This window comes from Danio rerio, chromosome 21 (genome assembly GCF_052040795.2).
Source record: "Danio rerio strain M-AB ecotype USA chromosome 21, GRCz13ab, whole genome shotgun sequence".
Lineage (NCBI taxonomy): Eukaryota > Metazoa > Chordata > Actinopteri > Cypriniformes > Danionidae > Danio > Danio rerio.
In genome coordinates this window covers 12,408,681-12,428,991 of record NC_141041.1, presented here as the reverse complement: position 1 = coordinate 12,428,991, position 20,311 = coordinate 12,408,681, and the positions used below count along the sequence as shown (strand labels likewise).

At 43.3% G+C, this 20,311-nt stretch overlaps 1 protein-coding gene across 3 annotated transcripts; it reads right to left on the bottom strand.

The window, feature by feature from the left end:
* Positions 1–2,449: 2,449 nt before the first annotated feature.
* On the bottom strand, positions 2,450–7,416 carry LOC147838791 (uncharacterized). 3 transcript variants are annotated; one of them, XR_015520022.2, is made up of 4 exons: positions 7,239–7,416; positions 7,021–7,088; positions 6,401–6,889; positions 6,186–6,298 (listed from the first exon to the last, which is right to left on the bottom strand). XR_015520022.2 is itself a non-coding variant. In XM_087300922.1 (3 exons), exons 2-3 carry the CDS (start codon positions 7,075–7,077, stop codon positions 6,211–6,213), a joined length of 765 nt encoding a protein of 254 aa, XP_087157048.1. In that variant the 5' UTR covers positions 7,078–7,088; positions 7,183–7,416; the 3' UTR covers positions 2,450–6,210. The 3 variants fall into 3 exon arrangements, 2 of the variants coding, with proteins under 2 accessions (XP_087157048.1, XP_087157047.1); XM_087300922.1 differs by having other exon boundaries at positions 2,450–6,298; positions 6,401–7,088; positions 7,183–7,416; XM_087300921.1 differs by having other exon boundaries at positions 2,450–6,298; positions 6,401–7,088.
* Positions 7,417–20,311: the final 12,895 nt, after the last annotated feature.

Genomic DNA, 20,311 nt, shown 5'->3' with positions numbered 1-20,311 from the left:
ATCCTTGAACATCCCAAGATACATTGCGTGCTGATAATGGCAGAATGCTTTTAAAAGAAAACTCTGGATAACAGTTATAAATGTATAATATAATGTGTATTTATACAAGGCATTTATTGTGTATGGCCATACATCCAAAGCGCTCCACAATCATGAGGAGGGTCTCTCCACACCACCACTACTGTGCAGCGTCCACTTGCATGATGCGACGGCGGCCACAGGACAACGGCGCCAGTGCGCTCACCACACACCAGCTATAGGAGTGGAAAGACAGTCATAAAGCCAATTCAGTGGATGGGAATGGTTGGGAGGTCATGATCTTAAGAGCCGATGGAGGGAATTTGGCCAGGAATAGGTTAATTACGTTAACTATGCAGGTTAGAGTAATTAGGCAAGTTATTGTAAAATGATGGTTTTGTTCTGTTTAGACTATCGAAAAAAAAAATTGCTTAAAGACTTTCAAATAAGAATTTCTCTTAGAAGAAAAAATATTATGAAACATTCTGTGAAAATTTCTTTGCTCTGTTAAATATAATTTTCAAAATATTGAAAAAAAGAAAAAAATTAAAGGGGGGCTAATAATTATGACTTCAGCTGTGTGTGTATGTCAAGTGTGCCGCAAGCCTACGTTTGAGTGAAGGTTTCGGCCGTTAGATCGCCCCCTGGGGGCTGGCTGCAGTACAAGTCATAAAGCCCGCCTCCTCCGTGTTAATGAAGGAGACTTGAGCCCAAATAAAAAAAAATATTACACTTGCAATAAAATGTCCCGAAAGATAGTTCTAGTCGATTAAGGCACTGGTTATTGTGCTGAAATAGGTGCAGATCTTCATTTTTGTAAACAGTTTGTTTTTAGCAGTAATTTAATGCTGGGCGTGTCATCGTGATTGACAGCTGTGATTGACAGTTTCTCAAAGCGCGGCGTCTGAGCTTCGGCAGGAGACTGAAGTAGACTGAAATGTTATTATTCGATTTCTGTGTTATTTTACCATGACAAAATGAGTTCAGCAGTAAACTATAGTTTCTGACATACATGATCCTGGTGGAACACTGTTTATTCGCTAAGTTCAGGGCTTTTTTTCGGGCTTTATTAGTTTGCTGATACACGCCTAGCCACCCAGATAGCAAAACACAGTTCCGGCTAGATTCTCGCCTGCCGGAGACTTATCTCTTAGAGCTCAGACTGACTAATGTTACCTCTGCTGGACCTACTCCGGATGCCTGGACTCACTGCCCGATTCCAGTCCGAGTCAATCGAGCCAGATGCGGCGGCCGAGCGAGCCGGTGCTGCCGCATGTGAGCCGGAATCAGCCCGCGACGCCGCGAGTAAGTTATGCGCTGCGGCCTGGAGCTGGCGCGATTGAATATATAAAACCCTCATATTTGTTAACGTTATTACATCCATTTGTGTTGATATGACAGCAAACGCATGCTGAGAAGTTCGGGGGGCGTAGTTGATTTTACATAAAGCGTTTGATTGGAAGCTCGACTCTGCTCATTTTCGCGGCTCCTCCTCTGGCTCCATCAGACAATCCTTCTGCGCATGTCTGGCTCCAATTTCAGCAGTCTTTTGCGACAGTTTGTGCCCGTCAAGCAGGCGTTTTGCCCTCAAGGCGTTCAATGGGAAAAAGGGCTGTCGCGTCGTCCATATTTTTTACAGTCATTGGTGTATGTATAATATGTTATTCATAAATCTAATAATGTTTTAGAAACTATTTTCCATTTGGAAATACATACGACTTGGTAATTACATTCATTCATTCATTCATTTTCTTTTTGGCTTAATCCCTTCAATCAGGGGTCGCCACAGTGGAATGAACCACCAACTTATCCAGCGTATGTTTTACAAAGCAGACAACCCTGCCACCTGCAACCCATCAATGGGAAACACCCATACACACATTCACACATAAACACATAATTTAGCCTACCCAATTCACCTTTACACCCCCCCCCCCCCCCCAATTCTTTTTTACTTGTTCAAACTACTTATTGAAAAAGAGCTGAAGCAACACAATTCCTGAGATTTCATTGAGACAACCTAATTTTTTTTGTTCAATCCACATAAATAAAAAGTGTTAAGTTAACCTAATCGATTTGTGTTGGGACAACATGAAGGAATTGTGCGGAACTTTGCATTTTTTACAGTATATACTGCATGTCTTTGGACTGTGGGGAAAATCGGAGCACACGGAGGAAACCCACGTCAACATGGAGAGTCCATGCAAACTCCACACAGAAATGCCATCTGACCCAGCCGAGGCTCGAACCAACAACCTTCTTGTTGTGAGGTGATCGTGCTACCCACTGCGCCACCACGACACCCCCTCTTGGTATTTACATGCTAATTTCAACTAAATGCAACATTTTAATTGTAATAATACATTTATTAATCTATTTAATAGAGACACTGAACAGGTGTATTGTTTATTTATTTAATAACATTATTCAATTCAATTCAATTCAGCTTTATTTGTATAGCGCTTTTACAATGTAGATTGTGTCAAAGCAGCTTCACATAAATGGTCATAGTAATTGGAACAGTGTGGTTCAGGTTTTAGTGTTTAAGTTCAGTTCAGTTCAGTTTAGCTCTGTTCAGTGTGATTTAATCATTACTGAGAGTTCAAACACTGAAGAGCAAATTCAACGATGCGTAGCTCTACCAATCCTGAACCATGCGAGGCAGTGGCGACAGCGGAGAGGGAAAAAAAACTTCACCTGATGGGAGTGAAGAAAAAAAACCTTGAGAGAACCAGACTCAGTTGGGCACGACCATTTTAATTTCTCCGCTGGCCAAAAGTCTTGTGCAGAGCTTCATTCGCCGTGGTTTATGCTGGAAGATGGCCTCAATGAAGACTCGTCTGTCCCTGGAGCGTCGCTGGAATCAGACTCATGTTCTCCACTCCCCACGACCATCAGCGCAGCAGCAGCTCAGGATATGGCCTGGTCCCGGATATGGAATCCTTGGGATCATCACGTCGCTGGTCTTGGATCCAATCAGTGACTCCGCCTAATCTGAGGACCTCGGGATGAGTATCCCCAGGTGAAAATAGAGAATAAAGAGAATAATTAGCGTAGCTGCTGTTCATAGTGTATATAAGCAAGATGCAGAAGGCAGTGTGGAACCTGCTAGGTGATGCACTGAGTGTATGCTTTACTAAACAGATAGGTCTTTAATCTAGTTTTGAACTGGGAGAGTGTGTCTGAGCCTCGGACATTACCAGGAAGGCTATTCCAGAGTGTAGGAGCCATGAAAGAGAAGGCTCGACCTCCTTTACTTGATTTTGCTATTCTAGGTACTACCAGAAGCCCTGAATTTTGAGATCTTAAGGAGCGAGTTGGTTCGTAGCGAGACAGAAGGTTGGTTAGATAAACAGGAGCTAGATTATTTAGAGCTTTATAGGTGAGAAGTAATATTTTAAATTCAATACGAAATTTAACAGGCAGCCAGTGTAAGGAGGATAAAATTGGGGTTATATGATCATATTTTCTAGACCTGGTCAGAACTCTGGCTGCTGCATTTTGCACTAATTGAAGTTTGTTAATAGAGGATGCTGGGCAGCCAGCAAATAGAGCATTACAGTAATCCAGTCTCGAAGTCATAAAAGCATGGACTAGCTTTTCTGCATCTGAGATGGATAGCATATTTCGTAATTTAGCGATATTTCTCAGATGAAAGAAGGCAGTTTTTGTGACATGGGATATATGGTTTTTAAAAGTTAGATTGCTGTCTAATATGACACCCAAATCTTTTATAGTAGAGCTAAAGCTAACTTTGTATCCCTCTAATTGTAAATTGAGTTGCGAGATCTGCTGTGTGCAAGATTTAGGCCCAATAAGTAATAATTCTGTTTTGTCTGAGTTTAAGAGAAGAAAATTGTTTGTCATCCAGTCTTTAATGTCTTTGATACACTCAGTTAGTTTAGAAAGTTCAGACGTCTCGTCAGGTTTAGTGGAAATATATAATTGAGTATCATCTGCATAGCAGTGAAAGCTGATCCCATGTCTTCTAATAATGTCTCCCATAGGTAGCATGTAAATTGTAAACAGTAAAGGGCCTAAAACTGATCCTTGAGGCACCCCATACTTTACTGGGCAGATTTGTGAAGGCTGTCCATTAAGATTTACAAACTGGTAGCGGTCAGTTAAGTATGACTTAAACCATTGTAGAGCCTGTCCCTGGACACCTGTAGACTTTAAGCGATTTATGAGGATATTGTGGTCAATGGTATCAAATGCCGCACTAAGATCGAGTAAAACTAATAGCGAGACGCACCCTCGGTCAGCAGCTAAGAGTAAATCGTTGGTTATTTTCACTAAGGCGGTTTCTGTACTGTGGTGAGCCCTGAAACCTGACTGAAACACTTCAAAAATATTGTTCGTCTGCAGAAAAGAGCATAATTGAGTGGAAACAACTTTTTCTAGTATTTTAGACATAAATGGAAGATTTGAAATAGGCCTATAGTTAGCTAAGTTGTTGGTGTCTAGTTGCGGTTTCTTAATAATAGGCTTAATAACAGCTAGCTTGTAAGAGTTTGGAACATGGCCTATAGATAAAGAAGAGTTGATAATGTTAAGAAGAGGTTCTCCTATAGCAGGTAGCAGCTCTTTCAGTAATTTTGTTGGAATTGAGTCCAGCATACACGTAGCTGGTTTAGAGCTATTTATAATTTTCACTAACTCTTCATGTTCTATGATTTTGAAGCAGTGTAGGTTATTATTATGATTTAATGAAATATTTACAGGATTTGGAGTATAAGCCAGTGCAGAAAGTTTGGCATCTCCTATTTTCTGTCTAAAGCCTTCTATTTTATTACTGAAAAAATTCATGAAGTCATCACTACTAATTTGCGGTGGAGTAGTTTGTTCCAAGGATGACCGATTATTTGCTAATTTAGAGATGGTGTTAAATAAAAATCTAGGATTGTTATGATTATTTTCTATCAGTTTGCGCAGGTGCTCGGTCCTGGCAGATTTTAGAGCCCTCCTATAGCTGGACATACTGTCTTTGTACGCAATTCTAAAGACCTCTAAATTAGTTTTTTTCCATTTACGTTCCAGGGCGCGGGTTGCTGTTTTGAGCGCACGAGTATGACTATTATACCATGGTATAGTTTTAATCTCTCTAGCCTTTTTTAATTTTATGGGTGCCACAGTATTTAGTGTGCTAGTAAAGATGGCATCCATACTGCTGGTTACTACATCAAGATCATTTGAGTTTGCGGGTGCATTACGAAATAGAGAGAGATCAGGTAAGTTATTTATAAATTCATCTTTAGTTGACGGAACAATAGTTCTACTAGGGCGGAGTATTGGAGCGGGTTTGCTGATTTCAGGTAAACATAGCTTATATAGTAAGAGGTAGTGATCTGTAATATCATCACTTTGTGGTATAATGTCTACGTCAATAACCTCGATTCCATAAGACAGAATTAGATCTAATGTATGCTTTAAGCGATGGGTTGGACCCACAACGTTTTGCTTTATCCCAAGTGAGTGTATTAAATCCATAAACGCGAGCCCTAATGTATCATTAGCGTCATCTATGTGGATGTTAAAGTCACCTACAATTAGCATTTTATCAGTTTTGACTAGTAAGTCAGAAATAAAATCAGAAAATTCTTTTAGAAATTTGACATAGGGTCCTGGGGGTCTATATATGGTGATTAAAGCGAGAGATAACATAGGTTTTTGTATAGTATCTGGAAGCTGAACATTAAGCGATAATACTTCAAAGGAGCTAAACATAAGTCCGTTTCTCTGTTTAATATTAAGGAAATCACTAAAGATTGATGCAACTCCACCACCACGACCAGTTTGACGAGCCTCATGTTTATATAAGAATCCTGGAGGAGTTGCTTCATTTAAGCTAATATAGTCATTTTGTTTCAGCCAGGTTTCAGTGAGACAGAGTGCATTAAGATTGTTTTCTGTTATTATTTCATTAATGATAAGTGCTTTAGGTGCAAGTGACCTGATGTTTAGGAGACCAAGTTTTACGAAATTTGTATTTTCACTTTCTACTGGTTTTTCTGGTTTGATTCTTACTAGATTTTTCCTGGAGCACACAGTACGTTTATTTCTTAATCTAATAATACGAGGAACAGACACAGTCTCTATAGGATTCGCCAGATATGCGTTACTGATGTTTAAGTGGGGTGAACAAGAGTCTAGGTGGCTATAGTGTGAATTTTGTGAATTTTTACCTGCTAGTCAGATGGTGCGAAGTAGTCTGGAGATGTTGTCCGACAGGAGTTCAGCTCCGGCTCGACTGGGGTGCAGGCCGTCAGGACGGAAGAGCCTAGGACGCTCCCAGAAAAGATTCCAGTTATTAGCAAAGAGCAATTTCTGTTTTTTACACCATGTTATTAGCCATTCATTCAAAGCTAAAAGTCTACTGAACCTTTCATTTCCTCGGCGGTAGGTAGGAAGCGGCCCAGAAACGATGATCTGCGTGGCGGGCGAGGTGCGTCGAACCGTCTCGATCAGGCTCCTGAAGTCCTTCTTCAGGATCTCCGACTGCCGGAGCCCGGTGTCGTTTGTCCCCACGTGGAGGACAACGGCACCAGGGCTCTCGGCAGCGCCCAGGATGGTTGGAATCTGTGTAGAAATATTTTTCACACGGGCACCAGGAAAGCAGAAAGTACGTACTTTATTACCTTTTGAGGAGGCGGCACGGACGTGACGAACGATCGAGTCACCGATGATGGCCACATCGGGACCCGACTCGCGGAGAGGGGAGAAGCGGTTCTCCGTGGAGATCTCGAACACAGGCGGAGACGTTCTGCCCCGGGATCTGGGAAGCACCTTGCGCGGCTGCACCCAGGCGCCGTGGTAGCCGGGTGTCGGCGTGAACGACGCCTGGCTGAGCCGCGCCCCGGGTGCGCTGGGCCTGGACAGAGAAGGACGCGGGGTTGAGGTAGAGGGAATGATGTGGTTGTAATTTCCACGTACCTTAGGTGATGAGACGGCCTTAGCATTAGGTACGGCTAGAAGCCGTTCCCGTAGCCGCGACCGTCTTACCACCAGCGCGCGGATCTGGGACTCCACTTCTTCCAGCTCCAGCTCCAACGCCTCCATCGATGCTTCTCCTGCACACAAGGACAGAGACGGAAGCGACATTTTACGGGGTAAAGAGCAAAGCCAGTAAGTGTATGGTTAAAGAGGTCGGTAGCTTTAGCTGACCAGCGGCGCTAGCAGGCTAAAGCTACAAACAACAGGCGGATGCTCGAGGGACAGACCGTTTTTAAAGCAGCTTTGTTTGTATAAATGTATTAAGGGTTTGGTCACCCTAAGTAGGAGAGACAAATACTTAGCGAATGAGGAAGAATTTAATGATTAAGATTTAAATTGCGAGTAAATAGCAAGTCCAAACTTCAAGCACACAGTGTGTGACCGAACGGAGACAGTGACGCCAGTGATTAGCTAAGCTTAATAAGTACTTTAACAAACAAATTGCTCATTGTTAGTTAATAGCTAGTGCTTGATCATTATTAGGGACCGAGCACCGAACGGTGCAAGGCCCTATTGGAATTGCTCCGTTTCTTATTAGGGACCGAGCACCGAACGGTGCAAGGCCCTATTGGAATTGCTCCGTTTATTAGGGACCGAGCACCGAAACGGTGCGTAGGCCCTATTGGAATTGCTCCGTTTTTTATTAGGGACCGAGCACCGAAACGGTGCGTAGGCCCTATTGGAATTGCTCCGTTTTTTATTATTATTAGGGACCGAGCACCGAACGGTGCAAGGCCCTATTGGAATTGCTCCGTTTATTATTATTATTCTTCCGACTTCTTCCGCGGAATGAATCGCAGTTTTGAGGGGCTAAACATGCCCGAAAACTCACGAAACTTTGCACACACCTCAGAAGTGGCGAAAATTTACGTTTGTTATGGGCTTCGGAAGTGGGCGTGGCAAAATGACTCGACAGCGCCACCTAGAAAAATTAAATCGACGAGCCCCCGATCCACGAATCACGCACATGCATGAAAATTGGCACACACCTCAAACACACCAAAACATACGAAAAAGTCTCAAGGAGCCATATCTCAAACCCAACAGGAAGTCGGATATTCTTAACTTCCTGCGGCGAAAAAGTGGCGTTTTTGCCATTTCCAGGCGTTGTATTTTAACGAACTCCTCCTAGGGATTTTATCCGATCGACACCAAAATTAGGTTTTGTCATCTAAAGGCCTTGGCGATGTTAAATTGCGAAGCTTTAGAGTTTTCGTGAATGGGCGTGTCCGTGGCGGCCTCGCAAACTTTGACGATTCGCCACAAAACAGGAAGTCACTATAACTCAGGCATGCATTAACTGATCTGCTTCAAAATTCACACGCTTGATAAGAGTCCTGACCTGAACATGTTTACATGCCAATATCCAGAGACAGTTACAGCGCCACCTGCTGGCCACAGGAAATGACATGATTTACGGAGTTATAAACTCCTCCCACAAATTTTATCGTATCAACACCAAAATTGAGTGGTGTTATCTGAAAGCTCTAGCCATGATATATTGTGAAGATCTAGAGTTTTCGCAGAGGGGTGTGTCTGTGGCGGTATGACAAACCTCAACGTTTCGCCATGGAACAGGAAGTCCTTATAACTCAACCACACAATGTCCGATCTGCCTGAAACTTCACATGGTTGATAAACGTCATCTCTTGAAGACATCCACATAACAATATTGAAGTGGGCGTGGCAAAATGACTCGACAGCGCCACCTAGAAAAATTAAACGGACGAGCCCCCGATCTACGAATCACGCACATGCACAAAAATTGGCACACACCTCAAACATGCCAAAACATACGAAAAAGTCTCTTGGAGCCATATCTCAAACCCAACAGGAAGTCGGATATTTTAACTTCCTGTGGCGAAAAAGTGGCGCTTTTGCCATTTTTAGGCGTTGTATTTTAACGAACTCCTCCTAGGGATTTTATCTGATAAACACCAAAATTGGGTTTTGTCATCTTAAAGCCTTGGTGATGTTAAATTGCGAAGCTTTAGAGTTTTCATCGATGGGCGTGTCCGTGGCGGCCTTGCAAACTTTGATGATTCGCCACAAAACAGGAAGTCTTTATAACTCTGGCATGCAATATTCGATCTGCCTCAAAATTCACACATTTAATAACAGTCCTGACCTGATCAGGTTTACGTGCCGATATCCAGTTACAGTTATAGCGCCACCTGCTGGCCACAGGAAATGACATGTTTGACACTGTAACAAACTCCTCCCACAAACTTTCCCGTATCAGCACCAAAATAGAGTGGTGTCATCTAAAAGCTCTAGCGATGATATATTGTGAAGATCTAGAGTTTTTGCAGAGGGGCGTGTCTGTGGTGGCATGACAAACCTCAACGCTTCGCCATGGAACAGGAATTTCTTATAACTCAACCACACAATGTCTGATCTGCCTGAAACTTCACATGATTGATAAAAGTCCTCTCCTGAACACATCCACATAACAATATTGAGTCAGTCATAGCGCCACCTGCTGGCAGAAGGTAGTTTGGCTTATAACTTAACCACACAATGTCTGAACAGCTTGAAACTTTACATGGTTAATAAAAATATACTCCTGAAGACATCTACATGCCAATATTGATTGACAGTCATAGCGCCACCTGCTGACAAAAGGAATTTTGGCTTATAACTCAGCCACACAATGTCTCACCTGCCTGAAACTTCACATTGTGGATAAAAGTCTACTCCTGAACACACAATAATAATGAGTTTGTCATAGCGCCACCTGCTGGCAGAAAGTGGTTTAGCTTGTAAGTCGGCCACACAATCTCTGATCTGCCTGAAACATCACATGGTTGATTAAAATCCTCTCCTTAAGACATCTACGTAAAAATATTGAGTCTGTCATAGCGCCACCTGCTGCCAGAAGGTAGTTTGGCTTATAACTCAGCCAAACAACGTCCGATCTGCCTGAAAATTCACATGGTTGATAAGATTCCTCTCCTGAACACATCTACATACCAATCTTGAGTCACAGTCATAGCGCCACCTGCTGACAGGAGGAAGTTTGGCATAAATCTGTGATTTTCTTGGCTTCTTTATATATATCGGCTCAAAATATTATTGTTCGCTGTTCTCTATCATCCTGAGGACACCGGGCGGCGGTGAGCCCGGGTGCGAGGTCCCTATCATCGCTGCTTGCAGCTTTAATTATTATTATTATTATTATTCCGCCCCCTATCGGGGCATTTTTGAGGGTCTAAACATGCCCGAAAACTCATGAAAATTTGCACACACACCAAACGCGGTGTAAATAGCAGGTTGATATGGGTCTCGGAAGTGGGCGTGGCAAAATGACTCGACAGCGCCACCTAGAAAAATTAAACGGACGAGCCCCCGATACACGAATCACGCACATGCACGAAAATTGGCACACACCTCAAACACGCCAAAACATACGAAAAAGTCTCTTGGAGCCATATCTCAAACCCAACAGGAAGTCGGATATTTTTGACTTCCTGCGGCGAAAAAGTGCCGTTTTTGCCATTTCCAAGCGTTGTATTTTAACGAACTCCTCCTAGGGATTTTATCCGATCGACACCAAAATTGGGTTTTGTCATCTAAAGGCCTTGGCGATGTTAAATTGCGAAGCTTTAGAGTTTTCGTCGATGGGCGTGTCCGTGGCGGCCTCGCAAACTTTGACAATTCGCCACAAAACAGGAAGTTGTTATAACTCAGGCATGCATTATCAGATCTGTCTCAAAATTCACACGTTTGATAAGACTCCTGACCTGAACACGTTTACATGCCTATATCTAGATACAGATATAGCGCCACCTGCTGGCCACAGGAAATGACATGTTTTACAGTGTAACAAACTCCTCCCACAAATTTTTTCGTATCAGCACCAAATTTTGGTGGTGTTATCTGAAAGCTCTAGCGATGATATATTGTGAAGATCTAGAGTTTTCGCAGAGGGGCGTGTCCGTGGCGCCATGACAAACCTCAATACTTCGCCATGGAACAGAAAGTCCTTATAACTCAACCACACAATGTCCGATCTGCCTGAAACTTCACATGGTTGATAAAAGCCCTCTCCTGAACACATCCACATGACAATATTGAAGTGGGCGTGGCAAATTGACTCAACAGCGCCACCTACAAAAATTAATCGGACGAGCCCCTGATCTACGAATCACGCACATGCACGAAAATTGGCACACACTTCAAACAGGCCAAAATATACGAAAAAGTCTCTTGGAGCCATATCTCAAACCCAACAGGAAGTCGGATATTTTTAACTTCCTGCGGCGAAAAAGTGTCTTTTTTGCCATTTCCAGACGTTGTATTTTAACGAACTCCTCCTAGGGATTTTATGCTATCGACACCAAAATTGGGTTTTGTCATCTAAAGGCCTTGGCGATGTTAAATTGCGAAGCTTTAGAGGTTTTGTCGATGGGCGTGTCCGTGGCGGCCTCACAAACTTTAACGATTCGCCACAAAACCGGAAGTCATTATAACTCAGGCATGCATTATCCAATCTGCCTCAAAATTCACATGTTTAATAAGAGTCCAGACCAGAACAAGTTTACATGCCGATATCCAGATACAGTTATAGCGCCACCTGCTGACCACAGAAAATGTCATGATTTACAAAGTAATAAACTCATCCCACAAATGTTTTCATATTAGCACCAAATTTGGTTGGTTGTGTATCTGAAAGCTCAAGCGATGATATATTGTGAAGATCTAGAGTTTTCGTAGAGGGGCGTGTATGTGGTGGCATGACAAACCTCAACGCTTCGCCATGAAAAAGGAAGTGCTTATAACTCAGGCACACAATGTCTGATCTGCCTGAAACTTCACAGGGTTGATAAAAGTCTTCTCCTGAAGACATCTACATGACAATACTGTCACAGTCATAGCGCCACCTGCTGACAGGAGGAAGTTTGGCATAAATCTGTGGATTTCTCAGGTTTTTTATATATATCGGCTTAAATTGTTATTGTTCACTGTTCTCTGTCATCCTTAGGCCACCGGGCGGCGGTGAGCCCGGGTGCGAGGTCCCTATCATCGCTGCTTGCAGCTTTAATTATTATTATTATTATTATTATTCCGCCCCCTATCGGGGCACTTTTGAGGGTCTAAACATGCACGAAAACTCATGAAAATTTGCACACACACCAAACGCGATGTAAATAGCAGGTTGATATGGGTCTCGGAAGTGGGCGTGGCAAAATGACTCGACAGCGCCACCTAGAAAAATTAAACGGACGAGCCCCCGATACACGAATCACGCACATGCACGAAAATTGGCACACACTTCAAACATGCCAAACCACACGAAAAAGTCTCTTGGAGCCATATCTCAAACCAAACAGGAAGTCGGATATTTTTAACTTCCTGCGGCAAAAAAGTGGCATTTTTGCAATTTCCAGGCGTTGTATTTTAACGAACTCCTCCTAGGGATTTTATCCGATCGACACCAAAATTGGGTTTTGTCATCTAAAGGCCTTGGCGATGTTAAATTGCGAAGCTTTAGAGTTTTCGTCGATGGGCGTGTCCGTGGCGGCCTCGCAAACTTTGACTATTCGCCACAAAACAGGAAGTCGGTATAACTCAGGCATGCATTATCCGATCTGCCTCAAAATGCACACCTTTGATAAGAGTCCTGACCTAAACACGTTTACATGCCGATATCTAGATACAGATATAGCGCCACCTGCTGGCCACAGGAAATGACATGTTTTACAGTGTAACAAACTCCTCCCACAAATTTTTTCGTATCAGCACAAAATTTGGGTTGTGTTATCTGAAAGCTCTAGCGATGATATATTGTGAAGATCTAGAGTTTTGGCAAAGGGGCGTGTCCTTGGCGGCATGACAAACCTCAACGCTTCGCCATGGAACAAGAAGACCTTATAACTCAACCACACAATGTCTGATCTGCCTGAAACTTCACATGATTGATAAAGGTCCTCTCCTGAACACATCCCCATAACAATAATGAAGTGGGTGTGGCTATATGACTCGACAGCGCCACCTAGAAAAATTAAACGGACGAGCCCCTGATCTACGAATCACGCACATGCACGAAAATTGGCACACACCTCAAACACGCCAAAACATACGAAAAAGTCTCTTGGAGCCATATCTCAAACCCAACAGGAAGTTGAATATTTTTAACTTCCTGCGGCGAATAAGTGGCATTTTTGCCTTTTCCAGGCGTTGTATTTTAACGAACTCCTCCTAGGGATTTTATCCGAACGACACCGAAATTGGGCTTTGTCATCTAAAGGCCTTGGCGATGTTAAATTGCGAAGATTAAGAGTTTTTGTCGATGGGCGTGTCTGTGGCGGCCTCACAAACTTTGACAATTCGCCACAAAACAGGAAGTCGTTATAACTCAGGCATGCTTTATCCTACCTGCCTCAAAATTCACACGTTTGATAAGAGTCCTGACCCGAACACTTTAACATGCCGATATCCAGGAAAAGTTATAGCGCCACCTGCTGGCCGTAGGAAATTACATGTTTTACACTGTCACGAACTTCTCTCACAAATTTTATAGTATCAGCCCCAAATTTGGGTGGTGTCATCTGAAAGCTCTAGCGATGATATATTGTGAAAATCTAGAGTTTTCGCAAAAAGGCGTGTCTGTTGTGGCATGACAAACCTCAACGCTTCGCCATGGAACAGGAAGTCCTTATAACTCAACCACACAATGTCTGATCTGCCTGAAACTCCACATGGTTGATAAAAGTCCTCTCCTGAACACATATACATGCCAATATTAGTCAGTCATAGCGCCACCTAGTGACGGAGGGAATTTTGGCTTATAACTCAACCACACAATGTCCGATCAGCGTGAAACTTAACATAGTGGATAAAAGTCCTCTCCTGAACACATCCACATAACAATATTGAGTCTGGCATAGCGCCACCTGCTGGCAGAAGGTAGTTTTGCTAACAACTCAGCCCCACAATGTCTAATCTGCCTAAAACTTCACATGATTGCTTAAAATCCTCTTCTGAAGACATCAACATACCAACATTAAGACAGTCAAAGCGCCACCTGCTGGCAACAGGAAGTTTGGCTTATAACTCAGCCAAACAACGTCCGACCTGCCTGAAAATTCACATGGTTGATGAGATTCCTCTCCTGAAGACATCTACATACCAATCTAGAGTCACAGTCATAGCGCCACCTGCTGACAGGAGGAAGTTTGGCATAAATCTGTGATTTTCTCGGCTTCTTTATATATATCGGCTTAAAATATTATTGTTCGCTGTTCTCTATCATCCTGAGGCCACCGGGCGGCGGTGAGCCTGGGTGCGAGGTCCCTATCATCGCTGCTTGCAGCTTTAATTAGGGACCGAGCACCGAACGGTGCAAGGCCCTATTGGAATTGCTCCGTTTATTAGGGACCGAGCACCGAACGGTGCAAGGCCCTATTGGAATTGCTCCGTTTATTAGGGACCGAGCACCGAACGGTGCAAGGCCCTATTGGAATTGCTCCGTTTATTATTATTATTATTATTATTATTATTATTATTCTTTTCCGGAATGAATCGCGATTTTGAGGGGCTAAACATGCCCGAAAACTCACGGAACTTTGCACACGCCTCAGAAGTGGCGAAAATTTACGTTTATTATGGGTCTCGGAAGTGGGCGTGGCAAAATGACTCGACAGCGCCACCTAGAAAAATTAAACGGACGAGCCCCCGATCCATGAATCACGCACATGCACGAAAATTGGCACACACCTCAAACATGCCAAAACATACGAAAAAGTCTCTTGGAGCCATATCTCAAATCCAACAGGAAGTCAGATATTTTTAACTTCCTGCAGCGAAAAAGTGGCATTTTTGCCATTTCCAGGCGTTGTATTTTAACGAACTCCTCCTAGGGATTTTATCCGATCAACACCAAAATTAGGTTTTGTCATCTAAAGGCCTTGGCGATGTTAAATTGCGAAGCTTTAGAGTTTTCGTCGATGGGTGTGTCCGTGGCGGCTTCGCAAACTTTGACGATTCGCCACAAAACAGGAAGTCATTATAACTCAGTGATACATTATCCGATCTGCCTCAAAATTCACACGCTTGATAAGCGTCCTGACCTGAACACGTTTACATGCCACTATCCAGATACAGTTATAGCGCCACCTGCTGGCCACAGGAAATGACATGTTTTACAGTGTGACAAACTCCTCCCACAAACTTTATTGTACCAGCACCAAATTTGAGTGGTGTTATCTGAAAGCTCTAGCGATGATATATTGTGAAGATCTAGAGTTTTCGCAGAGGGGCGTGTCTGTGGCGGCATGACAAACCTCAACGCTTCGCCATGGAACAGGAAGTCCTTATAACTCAACCACACCAAGTCCGATCAGCCTAAAACTTCACATGCTTGATAAAAGTCCTTTCCCGAACACATCCCCATAACAATAGTGAAGTGGGCGTGGCAAAATGACTCGACAGCGCCACCTATAAAAATTAAACGGACGAGCCTCTGATCTACGAATCACGCACATGCACGAAAATTGGCACACACCTCAACCACGCCAAAACATACGAAAAAGTCTCTTGGAGCCATATCTCAAACCCAACAAGAAGTCGGATATTTTTAACTTCCTGCGGCAAATAAGTGGCATTTTTGCCATTTCCAGGCGTTGTATTTTAACGAACTCCTCCTAGGGATTTTATCTGATCGACACCAAAATTAGGTTTTGTCATCTAAAGGCCTTGGCGATGTTAAATTGTGAAGCTTTAGAGTTTTTGTCAATGGGCGTGTCCGTGGCGGCCTCGCAAACTTTGACGATTCGCCACAAAATCGGAAGTCATTATAACTCAGGCATGCATTATCTAATCTGCCTCAAAATTCACATGTTTAATAAGAGTCCTGACCTGAACACATTTACATGCCAATATCCAGATACAGTTACAGCGCCACCTGCTGGCCACAAGAAATGTCATGATTTACAGAGTAATAAACTCCTCCCACAAAATTTTTCGTATCAGCTCCAAGTTTGGTTGGTTGTTATCTGAAAGTTCTAGCAATTACATTTTGTTAGGGTCTGAAATTTTCACAGAAGGGCGTGTCTGTGGCAGCATGACAAACCTCAACGCTTCGCCATGGAACAGGAAGTCCTCATAACTCAACCACACAAAGTCCGATCAGCCTGAAACTTCACATGGTTGATAAAAGTCCTCCCCTGAACACATTCACATAACAATATTGAGTCACAGTCATAGCGCCACCTGATAGCAGAAGGTAGTTTGGCTTATAACTCAGCCAAACAATGTCCGATCTGCCTGAAAATTCACAGGTTAGATGAGATGCCTCTCCTAAAGACATCTACATGCCGATCTTGAGTCACAGTTATAGCGCCACCTGCTGACAGGAGGAAGTTTTGCATAAATCTGTGATTTTTCTCAGGTTCTTTATATATATCGGCTGAAATTAATATTGTTCGCTGTTCTCTGTTATCCTGAGGCTACCGGGCGGCGGTGAGCCTGGGTGCGAGGTCCCTATCATCGCTGCTTGCAGCTTTAATTATTATTCTTCTTCTTCTTCCGCGGAATGAATCGCGGTTTTGAGGGGCTAAACATGCCCGAAAACTCACGCAACTTTGCACACGCCTCAGAAGTGGCGAAAATTTACGTTTGTTATGGGTTTCGGAAGTGGGCGTGACAAAATGACTCGACAGCGCCACCTAGAAAATTTAAACGGACGAGCCCCCGATCCTTGAATCACGCACATGCACGAAAATTGGCACACACCTCAAACACACCAAAACATACGAAAAAGTCTCTTGGAGCCATATCTCAAACCCAACAGGAAGTCGGATATTTTTAACTTCCTGCGGCGAAAAAGTGGCGTTTTTGCCATTTCCAGGCGTTGTATTTTAACGAACTCCTCCTAGGGATTTTATCCGATAAACACCAAAATTGGGTTTTGTCATCTAAAGGCCTTGGCGATGTTAAATTGCGAAGCTTTAGAGTTTTCGTCGATGGGCGTGTCCATGGCGACCTCGCAAACTTGGACGATTCGCCACAAAACAGGAAGTCGTTATAACTCAGGCATGCATTATCAGATCTGCCTCAAAATTCACACGCTTGATAAGCGTCCTGACCTGAACACGTTTACATGCCACTATCCAGATACAGTTACAGCGCCACCTGCTGGCCACAGGAAATGACATGATTTACGGAGTTATAAACTCCTCCCACAAATTTTATCGTATAAGCACCAAAATTGAGTGGTGTTATCTGAAAGCTATAGCGATGTTATATTGTGAAGATCTAGAGTTTTTGCAGAGGGGCGTGTCCGTGGCGGTATGACAAACCTCAACGCTTCGCCATGGAACAGGAAGTCCTTATAACACAACCACACAATGTCCGATCTGCCTGAAACTCCACATGGTTGATAAACGTCATCTCTTAAACACATCCACATAACAATATTGAAGTGGGCGTGGCAAAATGACTCAACAGCGCCACCTAGAAAAATTAAACGGACGAGCCCCCGATCTACGAATCACGCACATGTACAAAAATTGGCACACACCTCAAACATGGCAAAACATACGAAAAAGTCTCTTGGAGCCATATCTCAAACCCAACAGGAAGTCGGATATTTTTAACTTCCTGTGGCGAAAAAGTGGAGCTTTTGCCATTTCCAGGCGCTGTATTTTAACGAACTCCTCCTAGGGATTTTATCTGATAAACACCAAAATTGGGTTTTGTCATCTTAAAGCCTTGGTGATGTTAAATTGCGAAGCTTTAGAGTTTTCATCGATGGGCGTGTCCGTGGCGGCCTCGCAAACTTTGACGATTCGCCACAAAACAGGAAGTCTTTATAACTCAGGGATGCATTATTCGATCTGCCTCAAAATTCACACATTTAATAACAGTCCTGACCTGATCCGGTTTACGTGCCGATATCCAGTTACAGTTATAGCGCCACCTGCTGGCCACAGGAAATGTTATGTTTGACACTGTAACAAACTCCTCCCACAAACTTTCCTGTATCAGCACCAAAATAGAGTGGTGTCATCTGAAAGCTCTACCGATGATATATTGTAAAGATCTAGAGTTTTTGCAAAGGGGCGTGTCTGTGGTGGTATGACAAACCTCAACGCTTCGCCATGGAACAGGAATTTCTTATAACTCAACCTCACAATGTCTGATCTGCCTGAAACTTCACATGATTGATAAAAGTCCTCTCCTGAACACATCCACATAACAATATTGAGTCAGTCATAGCGCCACCTGCTGGCAGAATGTAGTTTGTCTTAAAACACAATCTCCACACAATCTCTGATCTGCCTGAAACTTCACATGATTGATAAAAGTCCTCTCCTGAACACATCCACATAACAATATTGAGTCAGTCATAACGCCACCTGCTGGCAGAAGGTAGTTTGGCTTATAACTCAGCCAAACAATGTCCGATCTGCCTGAAAATTCACAGGTTAGATGAGATGCCTCTCCTAAAGACATCTACATGCCAATCCTAAGTCACAGTTATAGCGCCACCTGCTGACAGGAGAAAGTTTGGCATAAATCTGTGCTTTTCTTAGATTTTTTTTATATATTGGCTTAAATTAATATTGTTCGCTGTTCTCTGTCATCGTAAGGTCACTGGGCGGCGGTGAGCCCGGGTGCGAGGTCCCTATCATCGCTGCTTGCAGCTTTAATTATTATTATTCTTCCGACTTCTTCCGCGGAATGAATCGCAGTTTTGAGGGGCTAAACATGCCCGAAAACTCACGAAACTTTGCACACACTTCAGAAGTGGCGAAAATTTACGTTTGTTATGGGCTTCGGAAGTGGGCGTGGCAAAATGACTCGACAGCGCCACCTAGAAAAATTAAATCGACGAGCCCCCGATCCACGAATCACGCACATGCATGAAAATTGGCACACACCTCAAACATACCAAAACATACGAAAAAGTCTCTTGGAGCCATATCTCAAACCCAACAGGAAGTCGGATATTCTTAACTTCCTGCGGCGAAAAAGTGGCGTTTTTGCCATTTCCAGGCGTTGTATTTTAACGAACTCCTCCTAGGGATTTTATCCGATCGACACCAAAATTGGGTTTTGTCATCTAAAGGCCTTGGCGATGTTAAATTGCGAAGCTTTAGAGTTTTCGTGAATGGGCGTGTCCGTGGCGGCCTCGCAAACTTTGACGATTCGCCACAAAACAGGAAGTCACTATAACTCAGGCATGCATTAACTGATCTGCTTCAAAATTCACACGCTTGATAAGCGTCCTGACCTGAACACGTTTACATGCCAATATCCAGATACAGTTATAGCGCCACCTGCTGGCCACAGGAAATGACATGATTTACAGAGTTATAAACTCCTCCCACAAATTTTATCGTATCAACACCAAAATTGAGTGGTGTTATCTGAAAGCTCTAGCGATGATATATTGTGAAGATCTAGAGTTTTCGCAGAGGGGTGTGTCTTTGGCGGTATGACAAACCTCAACGCTTCGCCATGGAACAGGAAGTCCTTATAACTCAACCACACAATGTCCGATCTGCCTGAAACTTCACATGGTTGATAAACGTCATCTCTTGAAGACATCCACATAACAATATTGAAGTGGGTGTGGCAAAATGACTCGACAGCGCCACCTAGAAAAATTAAACGGACGAGCCCCCGATCTACGAATCACGCACATGCACAAAAATTGGCACACACCTCAAACATGCCAAAACAAACGAAAAAGTCACTTGGAGCCATATCTCAAACCCAACAGGAAGTCGGATATTTTAACTTCCTGTGGCGAAAAAGTGGCGCTTTTGCCATTTTTAGGCGTTGTATTTTAACGAACTCCTCCTAGGGATTTTATCTGATAAACACCAAAATTGGGTTTTGTCATCTTAAAGCCTTGGTGATGTTAAATTGCGAAGCTTTAGAGTTTTCATCGATGGGCGTGTCCGTGGCGGCCTTGCAAACTTTGATGATTCGCCACAAAACAGGAAGTCTTTATAACTCTGGCATGCATTATCCGATCTGCCTCAAAATTCACACATTTAATAACAGTCCTGACCTGATCAGGTTTACGTGCCGATATCCAGTTACAGTTATAGCGCCACCTGCTGGCCACAGGAAATGACATGTTTGACACTGTAACAAACTCCTCCCACAAACTTTCCCGTATCAGCACCAAAATAGAGTGGTGTCATCTGAAAGCTCTAGCGATGACATATTGTGAAGATCTAGAGTTTTTGCAGAGGGGCGTGTCTGTGGTGGCATGACAAACCTCAACGCTTCGCCATGGAACATGAATTTCTTATAACTCAACCACACAATGTCTGATCTGCCT